At 39.7% G+C, this 17,028-nt stretch overlaps 3 protein-coding genes across 5 annotated transcripts; 2 read left to right on the top strand and 1 right to left on the bottom strand.

Moving 5' to 3' along the window:
- The first annotated feature begins 10,743 nt into the window (after nucleotides 1-10,743).
- Nucleotides 10,744-13,401, top strand: LOC149943967 (uncharacterized). Of its 3 annotated transcripts, none has more exons than XM_090174614.1 (7): nucleotides 10,744-10,902; nucleotides 10,965-11,027; nucleotides 11,083-11,224; nucleotides 11,284-11,511; nucleotides 11,573-11,660; nucleotides 11,789-12,198; nucleotides 12,261-13,401. In XM_090174614.1, exons 1-7 carry the CDS (start codon nucleotides 10,858-10,860, stop codon nucleotides 12,803-12,805), a joined length of 1,521 nt encoding a protein of 506 aa, XP_090030740.1. In that variant the 5' UTR covers nucleotides 10,744-10,857; the 3' UTR covers nucleotides 12,806-13,401. The 3 variants fall into 3 exon arrangements, 2 of the variants coding, with proteins under 2 accessions (XP_090030740.1, XP_090030739.1); XR_016480823.1 differs by having other exon boundaries at nucleotides 10,839-11,027; nucleotides 12,261-13,147; nucleotides 13,244-13,401; XM_090174613.1 differs by having other exon boundaries at nucleotides 10,839-11,027.
- Nucleotides 13,213-14,244, top strand: LOC149943966 (uncharacterized). The gene has a single exon (XM_090176254.1). The coding sequence runs from the start codon at nucleotides 13,213-13,215 to the stop codon at nucleotides 14,242-14,244; it is 1,032 nt and encodes a 343-aa protein (XP_090032380.1).
- A 633-nt stretch (nucleotides 14,245-14,877) lies between these two features.
- LOC149943965 (uncharacterized protein F54H12.2-like) lies at nucleotides 14,878-16,200 on the bottom strand. The gene has a single exon (XM_090176253.1). The coding sequence runs from the start codon at nucleotides 16,198-16,200 to the stop codon at nucleotides 14,878-14,880; it is 1,323 nt and encodes a 440-aa protein (XP_090032379.1).
- Between the last annotated feature and the right edge of the window lie 828 nt (nucleotides 16,201-17,028).

Genomic DNA, 17,028 nt, shown 5'->3' with positions numbered 1-17,028 from the left:
GGAATTCTCATCTGCGAATACGCTCGTCGTGTGCTGTATAGATTACCTCTGCTGTTCACAGACCACTCCGATCTTCTTTTTTATATATTATTTTATTGTGTTTTTGTTTTGTATATATTTCTGGATCAAATGCCGGGACGGCTCTTTCTTAGAGGGAGAGCTGTCACGCGTAACTAGGAATAGGTAGACGGACCGACCAAGCAACATCAATAAGACGTACCCTTTATAGTCCTTCATAACAAAGGGGCCGAAGGTCACCGTCCACTATAAAAGGCCGGGTCTCTCCGAAGTCAGGGCGACGTTTCTCGGTGTAGGCAGAAGAGAAGAGACATAAGCCGAATAGGCTGAGCCTTCTCTGACGGGACGACTGGACCGCCTGCTGCAAAAGCTCACTCCAGACGTCTAGGTAATAGCGAGAGGACTAACGCTGAACAAGCGCAGCCTCTCGTGAAAATCCTCCTACGGCGGGGAATCTAACTCCCTCGGCTGACCCTTCATCGGTCGGCCCGTCTACCAGTTCGCGCTTCACACTATTTTTTGTATGTTTATAAATAAAGTATATTTTATATTGAATATCTTGTCGTCGTCTCATCCTACCGTAACAATACGCAGATCCTGTGTAAATTTCGAATAGTATCGTAGTGCCATTTATTTCACATGAAATTTCAACAGGAGGTATTAGTTTATTTGAATCGTTAATATTGGATATTTTATGATCGTGATTATGTTCTTCATATATGGTTATTATTTCTTCTGAGTCATCAATATGATATAAATCATATTCTTGGGTGTCTTCTTCATTTGATAATTTTTCATCGGTGAGATCTACATAATTTGTGGAATTGTGAGTGTTGGTTTTATATCTATTTCTTCCACGGGTAAATTGCCTTTGTCCTCTGGAAGTTCCTTTAGCCATGTGTCCTTTGGTGTTACAAAAAAAAATGTTGATTCTTTGTAAAAACATTCCCATTCTGGGTATTGAATAGAATTACAGCTCATACATGGAACATTGGATATATTTGAAAAGTGATCTTGGGCATGTCTGTGAGTAGAATATTTATTTTGAAAATTGTCTCTTGAGAAAGTTTGATATCGTGACTGAGGACAATTTGCTGGAATTCTTCCATGTCCTCTATGGCCTCGGGACTGATGAGTGCGAGAATTTTGAAGTGTCAAGTTCTTTTGTTGTTGGTTAAGTTTGTATAAAGACATCTTATTAATTTGTTGATCATTAGTTTTACTATTAGCAACAATCACGAGATTCTTTATCAATTTGTTCTACTGACGTTGAAATGTCCAAAGCTTTTTGAAAATCCAATTGTCTTTCAGCCAATAACTTTCTTTTTATTGCGTCATTATTCACTCCACTTAATAAACGGTCTCATAACATGACATCTAATGTATTGCCAAAGTTACAAAATTCAGCAAGTTTTCTTAGTGCTGCAACATATGATGCAATAGATTCACCTTGCTCTCTATTTCTTTTATAAAACTTGTCACGTTCCTTATAGTTGAACAGTATCGACTACCGAAAACGGAAGACATTTTCGCGAACCTAGCTGACTGCTGTTACTTTTCAAAAATTGATCTGAAGGAAGCCTATGCCCAACTCGAGCTCGACGAAGAATCTACGAAGTTACTATGGTTATCAACACTCACAAGGGTCTCTACAAGCCGAAAAGAATACCATACGGAGCATCCTCTGCATCCGCGATCTTCCAGAGGCACATCGAAATTGTCATTCAGGGGATTGACGGCACAGCAGGGTTTCAAGACGATTTACTCATTGGAGGCACAAATCGAACCGAGCATTTATAACGTCTACACGAAGTACTTTCAGCTCTTCATCAAGCTGGACTAAAAATGGCCAAAGAAAAATGTAAGTTCCTAAAAGATCGATGGTCAAGGAATTCACCCTCTGGGCTAAAAAATGAACGCTATCATGGACGCTCCCAAACCAGAGAATCTCGACCAGCTTCGATCATTTATGGGACTATTCAATTACTACGGACGTTTTCTTAGGGGTGTTGTGTTTACTACTCCTAGCCCTATCCAAGGTATTCTGTACCACGGTTCAGATTCTCTGTGAAAAGGATATGCCCACTGTCCCAAAACGCCGAAAAAACATGGATTAAAGTGGTTCAAAGATAAGCTTTTGCTTCCGAAATAAACAAGTTGAAATCTAACCAAGTAGTCGACCAATCAATTCTATCCCTATCCGCCATTAGATAAAGAGACTCATCCCTGCATTCTTCCGAACAATCACCGTAGTCCCTTTGCTGAGGCTCAGTCGGCTCGACCCATTCTCCAGTCACAATATTGAAGACTCATCTTATCGTGAGGATGTAGATTACTTGTCTTTACCAGCTTAGCAAGATGTTGGATGCGGACAACTTCTCAATGTCATAGCGTAGTAGATTATTCATAGCATCGGTAAACAGGTTACTCGTCTCAGGAACGGTTAACTTGCGGACGTAATTAGATAAGCTCGAACAGGATGGCGCAATGGAAGGGTGCTGGCTCCATGACCTTTTGAAAATTAATTCAACTACTTAGCGAAGAGGAAACATGAACGAGATGACCCAAGACAATATATCAAAGTAAAACTAGTATTATTTAACGATTAGTATTTAAAAAGTTTACATGATTAATATAGCTACACTGATCTTTCTGTAGAACTGATTAATTTAAGTGAGGGTGAGTATATAAACAACTGTTAAAAAACTATATATTTACATTTATAAGAGATAAGATAAGAAAAAGTCTACATAATTTTTTTCAACTGTTATGTGCCTTGAAACATTTTCACAAGCTTCCGCTGATTTTTCAAACGTTTTCGGAACATAAAATTCTAAAACTGTAATTTGATTACGAAAGTCAGTCGGTGGAGATTTTTCCCCGTTATCTTCTGAAGACTCGCTTCCAAGATGGGGGGAACCAAATTTTTAATTTCCTGAGGTAACGTTACGATGTCACCAAGGGGAATGTCAAATTCCCGTCGAAGCGGGGCCACTTGGAATGGGGTGATGGGCCCGAATCCCCTAACTGAATAATAACCATCGAAAGACAAAACTTGGTAATAATATAATAATAACAACCAAACTTTGACCTTGTCAGCGCCTTCATCTGACTCATTCCTTGGTCTGTGCATTGAAATTCTTCTAAGAGGTGCTCTTGGTACTTCACGGGTACGATGACTCGATTATTCCCCAGCAAGATTCCTTTACTACAAACAAAAGTGTGACAATCCCTGTAGTCTCGTATGCTAACGGTTTAATGAATGCTCGACTCGAGATCGAAAACATAATAATAATAATAATAATAATAATCAGCTAGGCTAATACCCAAGGCACCACCTTAGGCCTAAGTCATCAAGCGACTTTTGAAGCCATTAAAAGACTATTTATTGTCGCCTTTCTGGATCTTTTTTAGTCTACGGTATTATATCGTAGGTAGATGGCGATAGCATCTCTACAGAACGACGAAACATCAAAAAATACACTAACTTTGACCTAGGAGGATTCAAGTAAACCGAGTTTTCATATTCCTAGCTTTGACCAATGCTACTTACAAGGAGACGACCCGAGGTGTTACACACCGATTTTGTTCAAACTCGGGGGATTGATAGACCTTCATGTAACTTGAAAAATCCTAAAGGGATTTTATTCAATGGGCAACGGTTTTGCCATGGCAACGAAAAAGTTTTTGACAACATAAAATGGAAATTTTCCCATTGAAAATAACATGGGATTTGGATCGATTCCAAGGGCCCCCTGTGCAAGATTTAAAAAAAAAATAAAATTCCAAAATTTAAAAAAAAAATTTAATATTGACGAAAAACATAAAAATTGATCACATTTTGATCAATTTGAACCAAATGAGTGAAAATGAACCAATATAGCTTAAATAGGAAAAATTTCAATTTTATGTTGTCAAAAACATTTTTCGTTGCCATGGCAAAACCGTTACCCATTGAATAAAATCCCTTTAGGATTTTTCAAGTTACATGAAGGTCTACCAATCCCCCGAGTTTGAACAAAATCGGTGTGTAACACCTCGGGTCGTCTCCTTGTTAGTTCCTCCGTTCCTCACTACGAGGCGTTATTTGTTGGTTGTAACTTCTTTCTCTCCCCAAGGCATACTTTCCCTTCTCCCCTCCCAACTTGTATTTCACTCGTAACATTCATTAAGAAATAGTTTCGATTGACACACTTTTGGTAATTATGTCACTTTTGCTACAAGTAATTTCGTTCTTTCGGCGGAAGAATGATAAAACCGTAGTTGACATGCCCGTTGACATCTATAGTTGGTCACCCGCCCTTGATAAACTTTCTGAAAAGTGGGATCTTGTTGAAGCATTTGCATAGAAGAAATACTGAAGACGTTCTTTTCTGGTTCGAGTAGTATGAATTCCGGCAACCTGCTTAGAGCGTCGGCGTTACCGTTAGGCTTGACTTGTTTGTAGCAGATGTTCTACTGATAGGAGTGTAGTGTCAACGCCCATCTTTGAATTCTGGAAGCCGCCATAGCTGGAATGGATTTGTTTTCTGAAAATAACGTTATTGACGGCTTTTGATCAGTTAACAGCTTGAATTTTCTTCCAAGTAGATAGTTTTGGAACTTGGTAACTCCAAATACAATGGCCAGAGCCTCCCGCTCTATTTGTGGATAGTTCTTCTCAGCGTTAGTGAGAGTTCCAGATTCAAATGAGATTGGCTGCTCGTTCCCATTCTTGCTCCTATACCGTAAGGTGATGCGTCACATGCCAACGTTACTGGTTTTCTTTTATCTTCAACGACATCTTCGCGAATGCTTTCTGTTGATCTTCGTTCCATTCCCATGGTGTTTCCTTTTGCATTAAGCGGTAGAACGGCGCTAGCTTCGTGGAATTATTTAGAAGAAAACGTCCGTAGTAATTGAATAGTCCAATAAATGATCGAAGCTGGTCGAGATTCTCTGGTTTGGTAGCGTCCATGATAGCCTTCATTTTGTCGCCCAGAGGGTGAATTCCTTGACCATCGATCTTTTAGGAATGAGTAAATCGTCTTGAAACCCTGCTGTGCCGTCAATCCCCTGAATGACAATTTCGATGTGTCTCTGGAAGATCGCGGACGCAGAGGATGCTCCGTATGGTATTCTGTTCGGCTTGTAGAGACCCTTGTGAGTGTTGATAACCATAGTAGCTTCGTAGATTCTTCGTCGAGCTCGAGTTGGGCATAGGCTTCCTTCAGATCAATTTTTGAAAAGTAACAGCAGTCAGCTAGGTTTGCGAAAATGTCTTCCGTTTTCGGTAGTCGATACGGTAGTAAGAGTGTGGTATGCTTGTTTTGATTCCAGCACCTTCCAATCGCTTTAGTTCGTGGTCGACTTTATCTTTAAGCGAGTATGGAAAAGGTCTCACTTTGCAGAAACGTGGTACCACGCCCTTCTTAAAGTGTATATGAACCTGGACATCTTTCAGTAATCCAATTCCTGGAGAGAAAGGTTTGTAATATTAGGGCTATAATTATCTAATATAGCCTAATACATTAACTAAACAATGTAAGTAGGTAGAAAATGAGAGTTGAGCCCCACGTGGATCTATGATCCCTATGGGGATCCATAAGGATCATGCGTGGATCTGTCCCCATAAGAATTGAACGTGGATCTCCTCCATAGAGAATCAACGTGGAGCAAAAATCACCGACTCGAGTTCGTTCTCTTTCCCAGCTCGGCGCCGGTAGAGACAAAGTACGAAAAAGTCCGTTGAAATAATGACTTTCCGAAGCCTCAATGCGGCGTAGAATACCGAGCTTATTAAATAGGCGGCTTCCTATTTCTTTACGCAGAGGGAATGTACCTTGAACGTGTTTTACGGCGAGAGAGACGAAACATTAGCTATATGCTTAAAATAACGGGGAGCGAATTCAAGTGGAGGCTAAAAGAGGCGACGAGAAGTAATGTAAAGTGAAAGAACGGTAGACCTTGAAAAACGGATCCTCGGTTACGGAGTTTCTCCCTTTGCCGGAAAGGGATCCTATATGAGTTATTTAACGTGGTTTCCAATATCCGTCGTCCGTCGAATATAATCGCTTTTAGGAATAAGTCTAAACACGTACTCCATCGAAATATTTGAAATTTAAAAACATACAATATTAAAATAACGGGGAGTAATTCGTATTTAATCCACACTGACTTACACGAAGGTCGTTTGGTCGTATTTAGGTACTATATAAAGGGACGTCGTTGTCCCTCCGAATTTATTCAGAATTTTGTCCGCTTGAGTACCACATCTTGGAACATTAACAATGTAAGTTTCTATAACTTTTAAAGGTATTTTTTTTAAGACTTGTTTTTCAAAGAGCGTTTTTTTTTAAAGGTCGTCGGAAAAAACATGCATCTTGGAAGTGAACTTTCTCAGAGCGAATGGGCAGTACGTTCTCAAAGAATTGGCCTATATCATTGCAGAGACTGGGGAAAATAATGTGTATTCTTTCCGGGCACCATTCTCCTACCACATGTTTACGAGACCGACGACAGTGTGCGTGGATTTCACGAAACATCTGTGGAATGGAATGGAATGAAGGGGAATACGTAAAAGCGGATTTGGATATAATTATTCCTGACATTTTGTCGAAGTGAAATGCCTCTTGACCGAAAAGTAGCCGTCGCAGTTCTTCGCTACACCGTGGCTTTGGGACCTATTCCCGGAAGGCCCGAACTGCCCGATCTTTCATTTCGCATGTTCGTGGTAATTCTAAGGAAGCATCACAAAGGGTTCTGGGTTAATTTCCACCCGGACGAAACGAGATGTACCGTTGACGTACATCTAGCGTATCACCCGAATATAGGGAATATTCGGAATGCACTTGGACCTGCCTGATGCAGTTAATAACAGTAAGTAATGTCCATGGTTTCCATTCTTAGTTTTTACATATCAGACCCTGTATTAATGAAATTAGTCTTAAATAGATAGAGAAGCGGGATCTTTCTATCTCCCACGAGGAGGACCTCATGGCTTCAATGCTTCTGTCTTCCCTCAATAACACACCGACCGTCTCAACCTTCGCTTCCACATCGTCATCGGCATCTCTCGCATCCTCATCGGCATCGTACATAGAAGCTTCAGCATCAGTCGCTCCTATTTTAGCGTCCTCAACTTCCACACCTTCATTGGAATCTCTTTTGTCTTTACCTTCTACTTCGAGGGCTCATCCCTTGGCGCTCTCCACCACTTCATCATCTTCTTCAAGACCGTCATCTTCCAAACCCGAAAAGCGTAAAAAAAAGACCTCGTCTACAGTGACAGGTCAGCAGAAGAAACCGAAAAAAGTGGTTTTCCCTAATGATTTAGACGACCTAATAGATTTAGAACAAATAGTGAAAGACGCGATGGAGGGAAGCTATGACATATATAAATTCCTTATATTTATTTCATATCAATAATAAACATACTAAATTACCATAAGCTTACTCTTCACTCAAATAATTCTGAAAATATAAAGTTAATACTCCAGAAAATTGAAATGAGATTTCTTACATTTCTATAGATTGAATTCCATTTTCGAAATGAAATGGAGGGAATGATACTAGAAAGGAGAGATTAATTTGATGGTACGGGGATCTATTCACATACTTTTGGATCAAATTTTCTTCTACCTAAACACCCAGATATTCCATAAAGGTTTTGGGTATCAAAGTACACCCTAGAGAAAACCGATATATAGTCTAACCCTGATTCGCTCCTCTCTTCATTTGAGTAGAGCAGTTAGTATGGGAGTTCTCTCCGTATTCAATTAAAAGGCGAAAAAATGTTCCAATGTCCCATTTGCTCGAATAAGTTCACGAGGAGAAATAATTTAAATCGACATATCAGGGAACAACATTCGAAAAGAAAACATGTTTGCCCGGAGTGTAAAAATAGTTTCGCGCGTAGATCGGGGTTAATTCGGCATTCTCGGATTCACACGAATGAATCTTCAAGTTCCGAAGTGAGCTCACCCCAAGCGGGCACATCCCAGCAAGAAGAAAATTCGCCGTCGCCTCAAGAAGAAGAACCGATGGATGACGGGAAACCTGACTTTGAAGGGGACGTCGAAGAACTCGGAGCTCTTGAAGACGCCTTGGTCAGTTCACGTTATATGCCACGTATTACGCACACGGACCCCGAGATTTTAATTAATTCAATCAAACCTGCTTTAATTAAATATTTGGAAAACCATTTGAGTAAGAAGCGGGGGATTAAATGGAACATGTTTATTCGCGTGAGATATGAACATGAATTACCGGATGGTCAGACGGTTGAAGCCTTACCATACTTCCGAAGTAGAACCCAAGCTATACTAACATCTGACGTTATCCCGGGTCAAATCGACGCGGGATTGAAGGAGATTTCGAGGGCCATGGAAGAATTTCAAGACGCGGGAAGTGGTTGGACGATTGATCACATCTTGTTTTTCCAATTAGATATTATTTCATATCAGCCACTTGTCGCAGGATGTTACATTGAAATACCTCCGAAATTAAGTAAGAGAGGAGTCTTAAATATCAAATCCGAAGATGACAAATGCTTCTTATGGTGTCTGCTCGCAAAATTATACCCGGCAAGTGCTCACCCGGAAAGAAAGGGACAATACGAGGAATACGAGAATGAATTAGACTTGTGCGACATCGATTTCCCTTTTCAATTAAATATTAACAAACTAAAAAAAATTGAAGTGAAAAATGACATTTCAATAAATATTTTCGGGTATGACGAGGAGGTGTTCCCTTTATACAGGGTCTTTTTTTTTTGCTCGGAAAAGTGTTTTTTTTTCAAAAACTATTTATAGTACCGATTTCAAATTTGCAAGGTCAATTCTCTATACCGGGGGACATCAGTTTGAGAAATTTGAGCGTTTTCGGTAATGTTTTTCACCAATTTTGAAAAATTATTTTTCGACCACTAGGTGCGAGATAAAAAATTTCTATTATAAAGTTGTAGGCCGTCATCGAAAACCCTTAAAAATTGTTCACTCGACGAAAAACAATTTATTTATCAGTGAAAATTCGAGCTTGAAAAATTTACAAGTTGGTGAAGCCAAATTACGATTGTTTGAAACGATAATTGAAAAGATAACAAGTCTAATACAAACGTAGTAGAGTTTTCACACTTGAAAAAATGTACACGTTTGGTTTTTGAATGCAGATATTTTATTAACATAAATTTTTACAAAACATTTTCAATAATATCACCATTGGCTGCAACACAGGTTTGTGCGCGGACAATTAAGTTCTCAAACGCTTTCTCTACCATTTCTGGTGTGACGTCTCGGCAAGCACTGATTATTCGTCTAATGAGTTCCTCCCTAGTTTCAATGGGCGTGGCGTATACCTTTGCTTTAACGAATCCCCAGAGAAAATAATCCAGCGGTGTTAGGTCAGGTGACCTTGCTGGCCAATGCACTGGACCATTTCTCCCTATCCACCTTTCAGGAAACTCGTTGTTGAGGTGCTCAGTTACTTGCCGGGAAAAATGCGGAGGGGCGCCATCTTGCTGAAACCACAACTGACGTCTTTCAGCCAATGGAAGGTCGTCGATTGCGTCACTCAGTTCGTTCTGTAGAAAATGTAAATACCTTTGGCCGTTGAGGTTCGTCGGCAGGAAAAAGGGACCAATCAAACGGTTTCCAACAAGTCCAACCCAAACATTGACCCGTTCAAATTGAACCTGGTGATGATATTCAAAACCCCAATGTGGGTTGATGTCAGACCAAAGATGGCTGTTTTGATGATTAAAGGGCCCATCTCTAGAAAATGACGCTTCGTCGGAGAACAAAACATGGCGCAAAAATTGTCTATCTTCTTGGACAGCATTTAGTAACCAGTTGCTAAATTCATAACGTCTTTGATGGTCTCCGTCAATTAGTCCTTGGTGGAGCGTAGCTCTGTATGGGTGATAGCGATTCTTACGAAGAATTTTCCACACACGATTTGCAGAACAACCCAAATCAGCAGCGGCGTTAGCGCAACTGTGACGAGGATATGCCACAAAGTACGCGAGTACATTGTTCTCGAAGTCTAAATCCGGTTGACCCAATCCGCGAAACCTAGGTTGCAAGTTACCAAATTGATTGAAATCGTGAATTGCTCGTCTTACTGTATTTACAGATGGTGCTCCATTTGGATGTCTTTCTGCGAAGATTTCAGTCACTCTTCTAAGGTTTTGCGCTGCTTCTCCATAGTAAATGGCAACTATCTCGGTACGCTCAGCTACTGAATAACGAGGCATTGTTCGAAATATTATCAAACACTGATAATAATCTCCCAAAGTTTTCCTTTAAATACCCAATGCATGTTTAGGATTGACCTATAGCCTCGTGTTTTTTAAATCCGGTCGTTTTTTTAACCAAAGTTTCAACTGGATTAGGTAATTCGGTTTCAATTATCGTTTCAAACAATCGTAATTTGGCTTCACCAACTTGTAAATTTTTCAAGCTCGAATTTTCACTGATAAATAAATTGTTTTTCGTCGAGTGAACAATTTTTAAGGGTTTTCGATGACGGCCTACAACTTTATAATAGAAATTTTTTATCTCGCACCTAGTGGTCGAAAAATAATTTTTCAAAATTGGTGAAAAACATTACCGAAAACGCTCAAATTTCTCAAACTGATGTCCCCCGGTATAGAGAATTGACCTTCCAAATTTGAAATCGGTACTATAAATAGTTTTTGAAAAAAAACACTTTTCCGAGCAAAAAAAAAGACCCTGTATATCAGTGACCATAAGGCCCCGGAGAATCGTCAGATTGACTTACTTTTTCTAAAATCTGGAGATTTCGATCATTTCTGCTTAATAACGGACTTAAGCCGCTTAGTTAGTCATTTCACGAAGCACAATGGAAAGGTGCATGTATGCAGATATTGTCTACATCGTTTTTCGGGTATGCACTCCGAAACAAACCATAGGAAACACGTAGAAAATTGTAACGTATATGGTCCGCAGTTGACTAAGATGCCCTTCAAGAAGCCGATATTAAAATTCGAGAAAATAGAATGGCAGCAAAAGGTAAGGAATTCAATCAAATGTTATTAGCTCCTGTTCTCAAATTTATTACTTTTAGGTTCCATACGTGATTTACGCCGATTTTGAATCAATAATAGATAAAATACATACATGTCTCCCGGATTCAAAATTGTCATCCACAACGAAACTTAGCGAACATGTTGCGTGCGGTTTTTCTTACGTGGTTGTAGGACCGGACGGTGAGAAATATTTGAAAAACAAATTTCAACAATTACTAAAGTTTTTCTTTTTTTAACAGGAAAGCCGAATGCACCAGTTACATATCGCGGGATGGATTCCATCGACGTATTTCTGGAAAGTCTATTAATGGAACGACAGAAAATCACGGATTTACTAAAGGAAATAGTTCCTATGGATCTAACTCCCGCCCAAGAGGAAGCATGCCGAACTGCGACTACTTGTTATGTTTGCGAAGGAGTTATCACACCGGAAGACCCGGGAGTTAGAGATCACTGCCATTTTTCCGGTATAAAAAGTTTGTAAATAATTAAAAATATTTTAAAATAAATCATCTTTTTTTAATTTAGGTCGTTTTCGAGGGGTGGCTCATAATTCCTGTAACTTGAAATTACGTGTCGGGAAATTCACGCCAGTCTTTCTGCACAATTTAAGCAGGTAATTCCTTAATTCTTTTAAAATTTTAGAATAGTGGTTTATTAAGGGCTTCAAAAGTCGCATGATGACTTAGGCCTAAGGTGGTGCCTTGGGTATTAGCCTAGCTAGCTGATTTATATTTATTGCAGGTATGACGCTCACCTGATTATGCAGCGCATTGGTCTGTTTAAAGACGAAGACATTACCTGCATCCCCTCAAATACGGAAAACTACATTTCCTTTTCATTCGGGGGACTCCGGTTTCTGGATTCCTACCGATTTCTTCCGGAGAGTCTCTCAACCTTAATCTCTAATTTGCCTAGTGGTGGTCCGGTCAAATTTCCAATCCTAAACTCTTTTTATCCCCCGTACCAAGTCCCATTTTTACTGAAAAAATTGACGTATCCGTATGACTACATGGACGACGTAAAAAGATTTGAAGAAACGGTTCTCCCCTCAAAAGAGGCCTTCCATAATTCACTTATAGGAGAAGACATCTCAGACGAGGATTACGAAACCGTTCGTCAAGTTTGGAACGTTTTCAATATTCGAAATTTAGGTACGATATACTGCTTAAGTATACGGTGAAAGAAATTAATTGTTTATTTTCTAACTTCGTAGGAGAACTTCACGATCTTTATGTACAGGCTGATACCTTACAACTGGCGGACGTTTTTGAGAGTTTTCGCGCAATGTGCGTAGAATACTACAACCTAGATTGTTGCCACGCCTACACCATACCCGGTTTCGCTTGGGAAAGCGCCCTTCGAATGACAAAAGTTAGATTAGAACTTTTGCTTGACCCTGATATGCATTTATTCATCGAGCGCGGAATCAGAGGCGGTGTGTCAATGATAAGCCATCGAAACGCTGAGGCAAATAACCCGTACCTCCCGGAAACCTATAATCAAGACAAACCGTCTAATTACATCATGTACTATGATTGTAACAATTTATACGGTTTTGCCATGATTGATTACCTCCCGACCGGCCAATTCGCGTGGGTTCCAGTATCAGATCTTCTGGAATACACTAGGTGGTTTTTTTTCGCCTGTTCTGGGTTTTTTGAGCAGGTTAAAAAGTGTAGCCATATGACGTCATTTTACTACAATTCTGTCTTGACGAAAAAAACGAGTTGGAGTAGAAAGGGAGTATTTAAAGGTTAAAGGTTATTTATAAAAAGTTTCCCATCATATTTTCGTGAAACGAAATTTAAGCAGACGACAAAACTAGATTACTCCATCTACACCTCCTTTCGAGGAGGAGTAAAAAGTGTAACCCTAATACTCCGGAACAAGCGAACAAAATTCGGGACAGGGTAAATCTTACCCCGAGAACAGGCGAATAAAACGTTTTAGGGTAAAAAGTTTACACTTTTTGTCCCCGGACAAGCGAAAAAAAACTACCTACTGAAAAACACGTTCTAACTCTACCTGACGATTCTCCTTACGGGTTCATTTTGGAAGTAGATCTACACTATTCGGAAGAACTACACCAGGATCATAATTGTAATCCGCTGGCCCCCGAATCTCGCGTCGTAACCACTGACTTATTTTCTTCCTATTATAAACTAATGCTAAAACAACTGAATCTCCCGGCCAAAGACACGCTCCCCAAACTTGTACCTAACCTCCTCGATAAGGAACGATACGTATTGCACTACAGAAACCTTAAATATTACGTTTCCAAGGGTATGAAACTAACCAAAGTTCATAAAATACTCTCTTTCAACCAATCTCAGTGGCTACGACCTTTCATCGAATTCAACACCGATAAAAGAAAACAAGCCCAAAATAACTTTGAAAAAAATTTCTTTAAATTACTAAATAATTCAACCTTTGGAAAGACTATGGAGAATCTGCGAAACCGCATTGATTTCCATCTTGTACAAACACCCGAGAAGGCAATCAAAAAGGCAAGCAGCCCGGCGTTTGAAAAATTTACAATCTTTCACCAAGAACTTGTCGGTATTCAGCTCAAGAAAAAGTCTCTAACCTTGAACAAGCCGATCTATACGGGGTTCACGGTATTCGATCTATCCAAACTGATCATGTATCAATTTCATTATGATTATATTAAGAAGACCTACGGGGATCAAGCTCGATTACTTTTTACCGACACGGACTCCCTCACATATGACATCAAGACCCAAGACGTCTACGCGGACTTGAAAAGGGATTCCCACTTATTCGACTTTTCGGACTATCCTCAGTCGCATTTCCTTCACTCCGAAGTAAATAAAAAAGTCATGGGAAAAATGAAAGACGAACTTTCAGGGGTTCCTATACAGTCTTTCGTGGGATTGCGTCCGAAATTATACAGTATATTGTTCCAAAATGGAGAAAAGAAAGTAGCGAAAGGAGTGTGCAGACAAGTCGTGAAAAAAGAAATACGCCACGCGCATTACCGAAACTGTTTATTCCAAACCCGTGTTTTTACACATTCCATGAAACGGATTGTAAGTGATAAACACCAACTGTTTACAGTCACTCAAAACAAACTCTCGTTAAGTCCTTGCGACAATAAACGATACATTTTGGGCGACGGAATAAGAACTCTATCGTATGGTCACCATTGGATAGATTTGCTAAAACGTAAGACCTAAGTGAAATATATGTTTCGAGTGTAACGTGTAAAAAAATCCATTTTCTAAATTGTTGTTGGTTTTTGTAAAGTGTTGATAAATAAAAAAAACTTATTATCATTGAAAATTTATTGAATATTTTGAATACATGAATTCCTTAACCATTTTATCATTAACAGATTTATTTTTAGAAAATCTAGACACAATATCAAATAGTCTTATTCCTCTACACCGATTAAGAGAAAAATAAACGCAGAACCCCCCGCACGTGGTACTCCCAGTTTCCTGTAGCTGCATAGAATTAAACGTCACTGTCGCACTGTTTCTTTCGACAAAATTATTAAAAGGGAAAAAATCCGGACTGTTGCCGAAACTGTCGAAAAATTCTAGAAAAACAAAAACAATTAATACTTCGCTCCATCTGTTTTCAGTACTCGAATTTCAGGGAAATACCTGTAACCTTTTCGTTAGAGAAATATAACACCACCCAATGTTCGCCTTCGCCCTGTGACGTATCAGTGTTTACGATGTAGAGAGACGGAAAATATATCACGTGTTTTGGTAGTTGATCAGCTGCAAACACGCCACGGAAAAGGTCTTTCGTGAATTTATCCATTTCCATAATTTTAGTTAGTTGTATCGTATCCATTGTTTTTAGTCAAATAAGACGGTTCTGTTGTTATCAATTTCGATAAGGCTTTGAAATTCGGCGTATACGATGACTGCGATGGTTTCGGGTAAAGCTTTCGCAAACTTTATTTCAAGTCTCAAATTTCCGTTTTTAACCAGGTGAAAATGGGAAGCGTTGTTCATAAGATCAGCTGTTAGATCATAGGCGAAAAGACAGTTTCCACCAACAAAGGCTTCGCGACATAATTTGTTACCCTCGTCTATACACCATTGATTGGTCTGAAGAAATAAATTAGCGTACGCTTGTATATAACTATGCCCCGCAAAATTCGGAGTAAGCGGTTTATGGGGGACGGAATTTCCGTCTACAAAAAGACCAATATGATTTAAATCAAAATGTTGAAAATTATACGGGGATGATTTTAATTCGCCCAAAAACGCCGTTTGTTTAACCATTCCAATAACGACTCTTTTTGGAATTTGACCAGTAAATAAATGATCTTGAACTACGCTTTGGTTTCCACCCGGAATGGAGAATGATGTACACTCGGTACGCGAGATGGGGTACTTCGCTCTCGCCATTTGCAACACTTTAGCATGTGACAGAGGGATTTCGGGAATAAGTTTAACTTTTCTGAGATAAAGGGAGGCCATTTTTATGTTGAGTTTACATTTCATGTCAGAATGTAAACAAAATTCAACGTTTGGTTTTCCAAAGACAAATTTTAAATCCACTAAATTAAGAAGATAGCGGGGTTGCTGACAAATGTCCAAATGTAGACCTCCAATCATATCAATCGTTCCTTTTTGCGCGAAATGCCTTCTTTTGACGAAACCTTTATTGTTCGCGAAATCGTTGAATTTTCCGTGCGTATCGTGATAAAATAAAGAACTGGTCAGAAAACTCGTTTTAGCCGAGTCTCCAAATGTTAATGTTGTTTGAAAATACGACTTATATGGGTAATTCTGAGCGCTTGGCGTAACGCATTTTTCATTTAAAAATAAATGAACTTCGGGGAAAAGTCTTTGTAAAAACAAATTTACAGGTGCTATATTATCAGCGGCAGTAGTTACGGTACCATCAGCCGCGATTACTGCGGCTCTCGGGAATTCGCCATCTTCTCTCGTGACATCAACTTGTACGTGTAAAAGAGTTTGCGACAAATCTATATACGTCTCTGAATTCCCACTAACGCAGAAAGTTAGCGCTGAATTGTTGGAAATACTGGAAATGGGATTGTATTCGACCCATTCACCTCCTATGATCACCGTCTGCGTTAACGGAACTTGAAAAAGGTCCAATTCAGAGTTCACACATCCATTCGAATGCGGGTGTAATAGAGCCATTACGAAAATATATCGGAGTAACTAGGACACGTTGTTTTCCTTTTCTTGACTTTGACTCGAGTGACTTTTCGTGGTTTTGCACGTCTCTTTTTAAGCCCCGACCCTGTCATTTTCTTAATGGTTTCCGCAGTTGATAATAAAGTTTCCCGACCCGCGCTCTTTGATCGGGATGCCAGAGCTGTTTTAATAGGTATTCCACTGGCAACGTCAGTCACTACTTTCGCTCCGGTATCTAAAAATTTTCTTCCGAGATATTGCGCTCCACATTTAAATAAAGGCATGGCACTACGAAATGCCGACGCGAGTATGTTTCCCAAACCATATCCCCTCTGCACCCCTATTCCTCGGTACACGGGAATAGAGCCGTAGCCAGCTTGATTTAGGTAGTAGTGTTCGTAGTCGCTTACAGCGGTGGCATTGAAGCGAGTCATGATGTTTATCGTTCGTTACTTTTAACGAAAATGATCGTCACTCGAGGTCGCGCGCTGTTGTTATAGCGCGAGCCAGGCCCTCCGCGGTTTGAAATGTAGAGTTACGTGCACCTTCCCACGTTCGAATTGGACAGGGTTTCCCAATTCGTCCATAATGTTCACTTCGATAGTTTGTATTTCCGAAGAAGCGACGGGTAGATAATGAGGTCGAGAGAACTCTACGTCCACAGTTTCTCCGTCTTTTCCTTTCGCACTAACAATACGTAAAAGCGGAACGTTGCTATCCCCCACGATCGTATTTTGAACGACGTCGGAATAAATAAATAAGGAGTGTAAACCCGCATCCAAATCCGCCATATAAGGTGCTATCATGGAATCCGTAATTATGAAATTTTCT

The sequence above is a fragment of the Leiobunum rupestre genome, chromosome 5 (assembly GCF_980474605.1).
Source record: "Leiobunum rupestre chromosome 5, qqLeiRupe1.1.hap1, whole genome shotgun sequence".
NCBI classification, from domain to species: Eukaryota; Metazoa; Arthropoda; class Arachnida; order Opiliones; family Sclerosomatidae; genus Leiobunum; species Leiobunum rupestre.
Note: the sequence above shows the minus strand (reverse complement) of the source record. Positions and strands in the feature narration are given on the sequence as shown.

Excerpts from the sequence above, each read along its gene's own strand:
- LOC149943967 (XM_090174613.1), top strand. The coding sequence starts at position 10,905 with ATGCACTCCGAAACAAACCATAGGAAACACGTAGAAAATTGTAACGTA. Across the intron at positions 11,028-11,082 it reads AAATAGAATGGCAGCAAAAG|GTTCCATACGTGATTTACGC; the intron begins GTAAGGAATTCA and ends TATTACTTTTAG. Across the intron at positions 11,661-11,788 it reads TTTCTGCACAATTTAAGCAG|GTATGACGCTCACCTGATTA; the intron begins GTAATTCCTTAA and ends TATTTATTGCAG.
- LOC149943966 (XM_090176254.1), top strand. The coding sequence starts at position 13,213 with ATGCTAAAACAACTGAATCTCCCGGCCAAAGACACGCTCCCCAAACTT.
- LOC149943965 (XM_090176253.1), bottom strand. The coding sequence starts at position 16,200 with ATGGCTCTATTACACCCGCATTCGAATGGATGTGTGAACTCTGAATTG.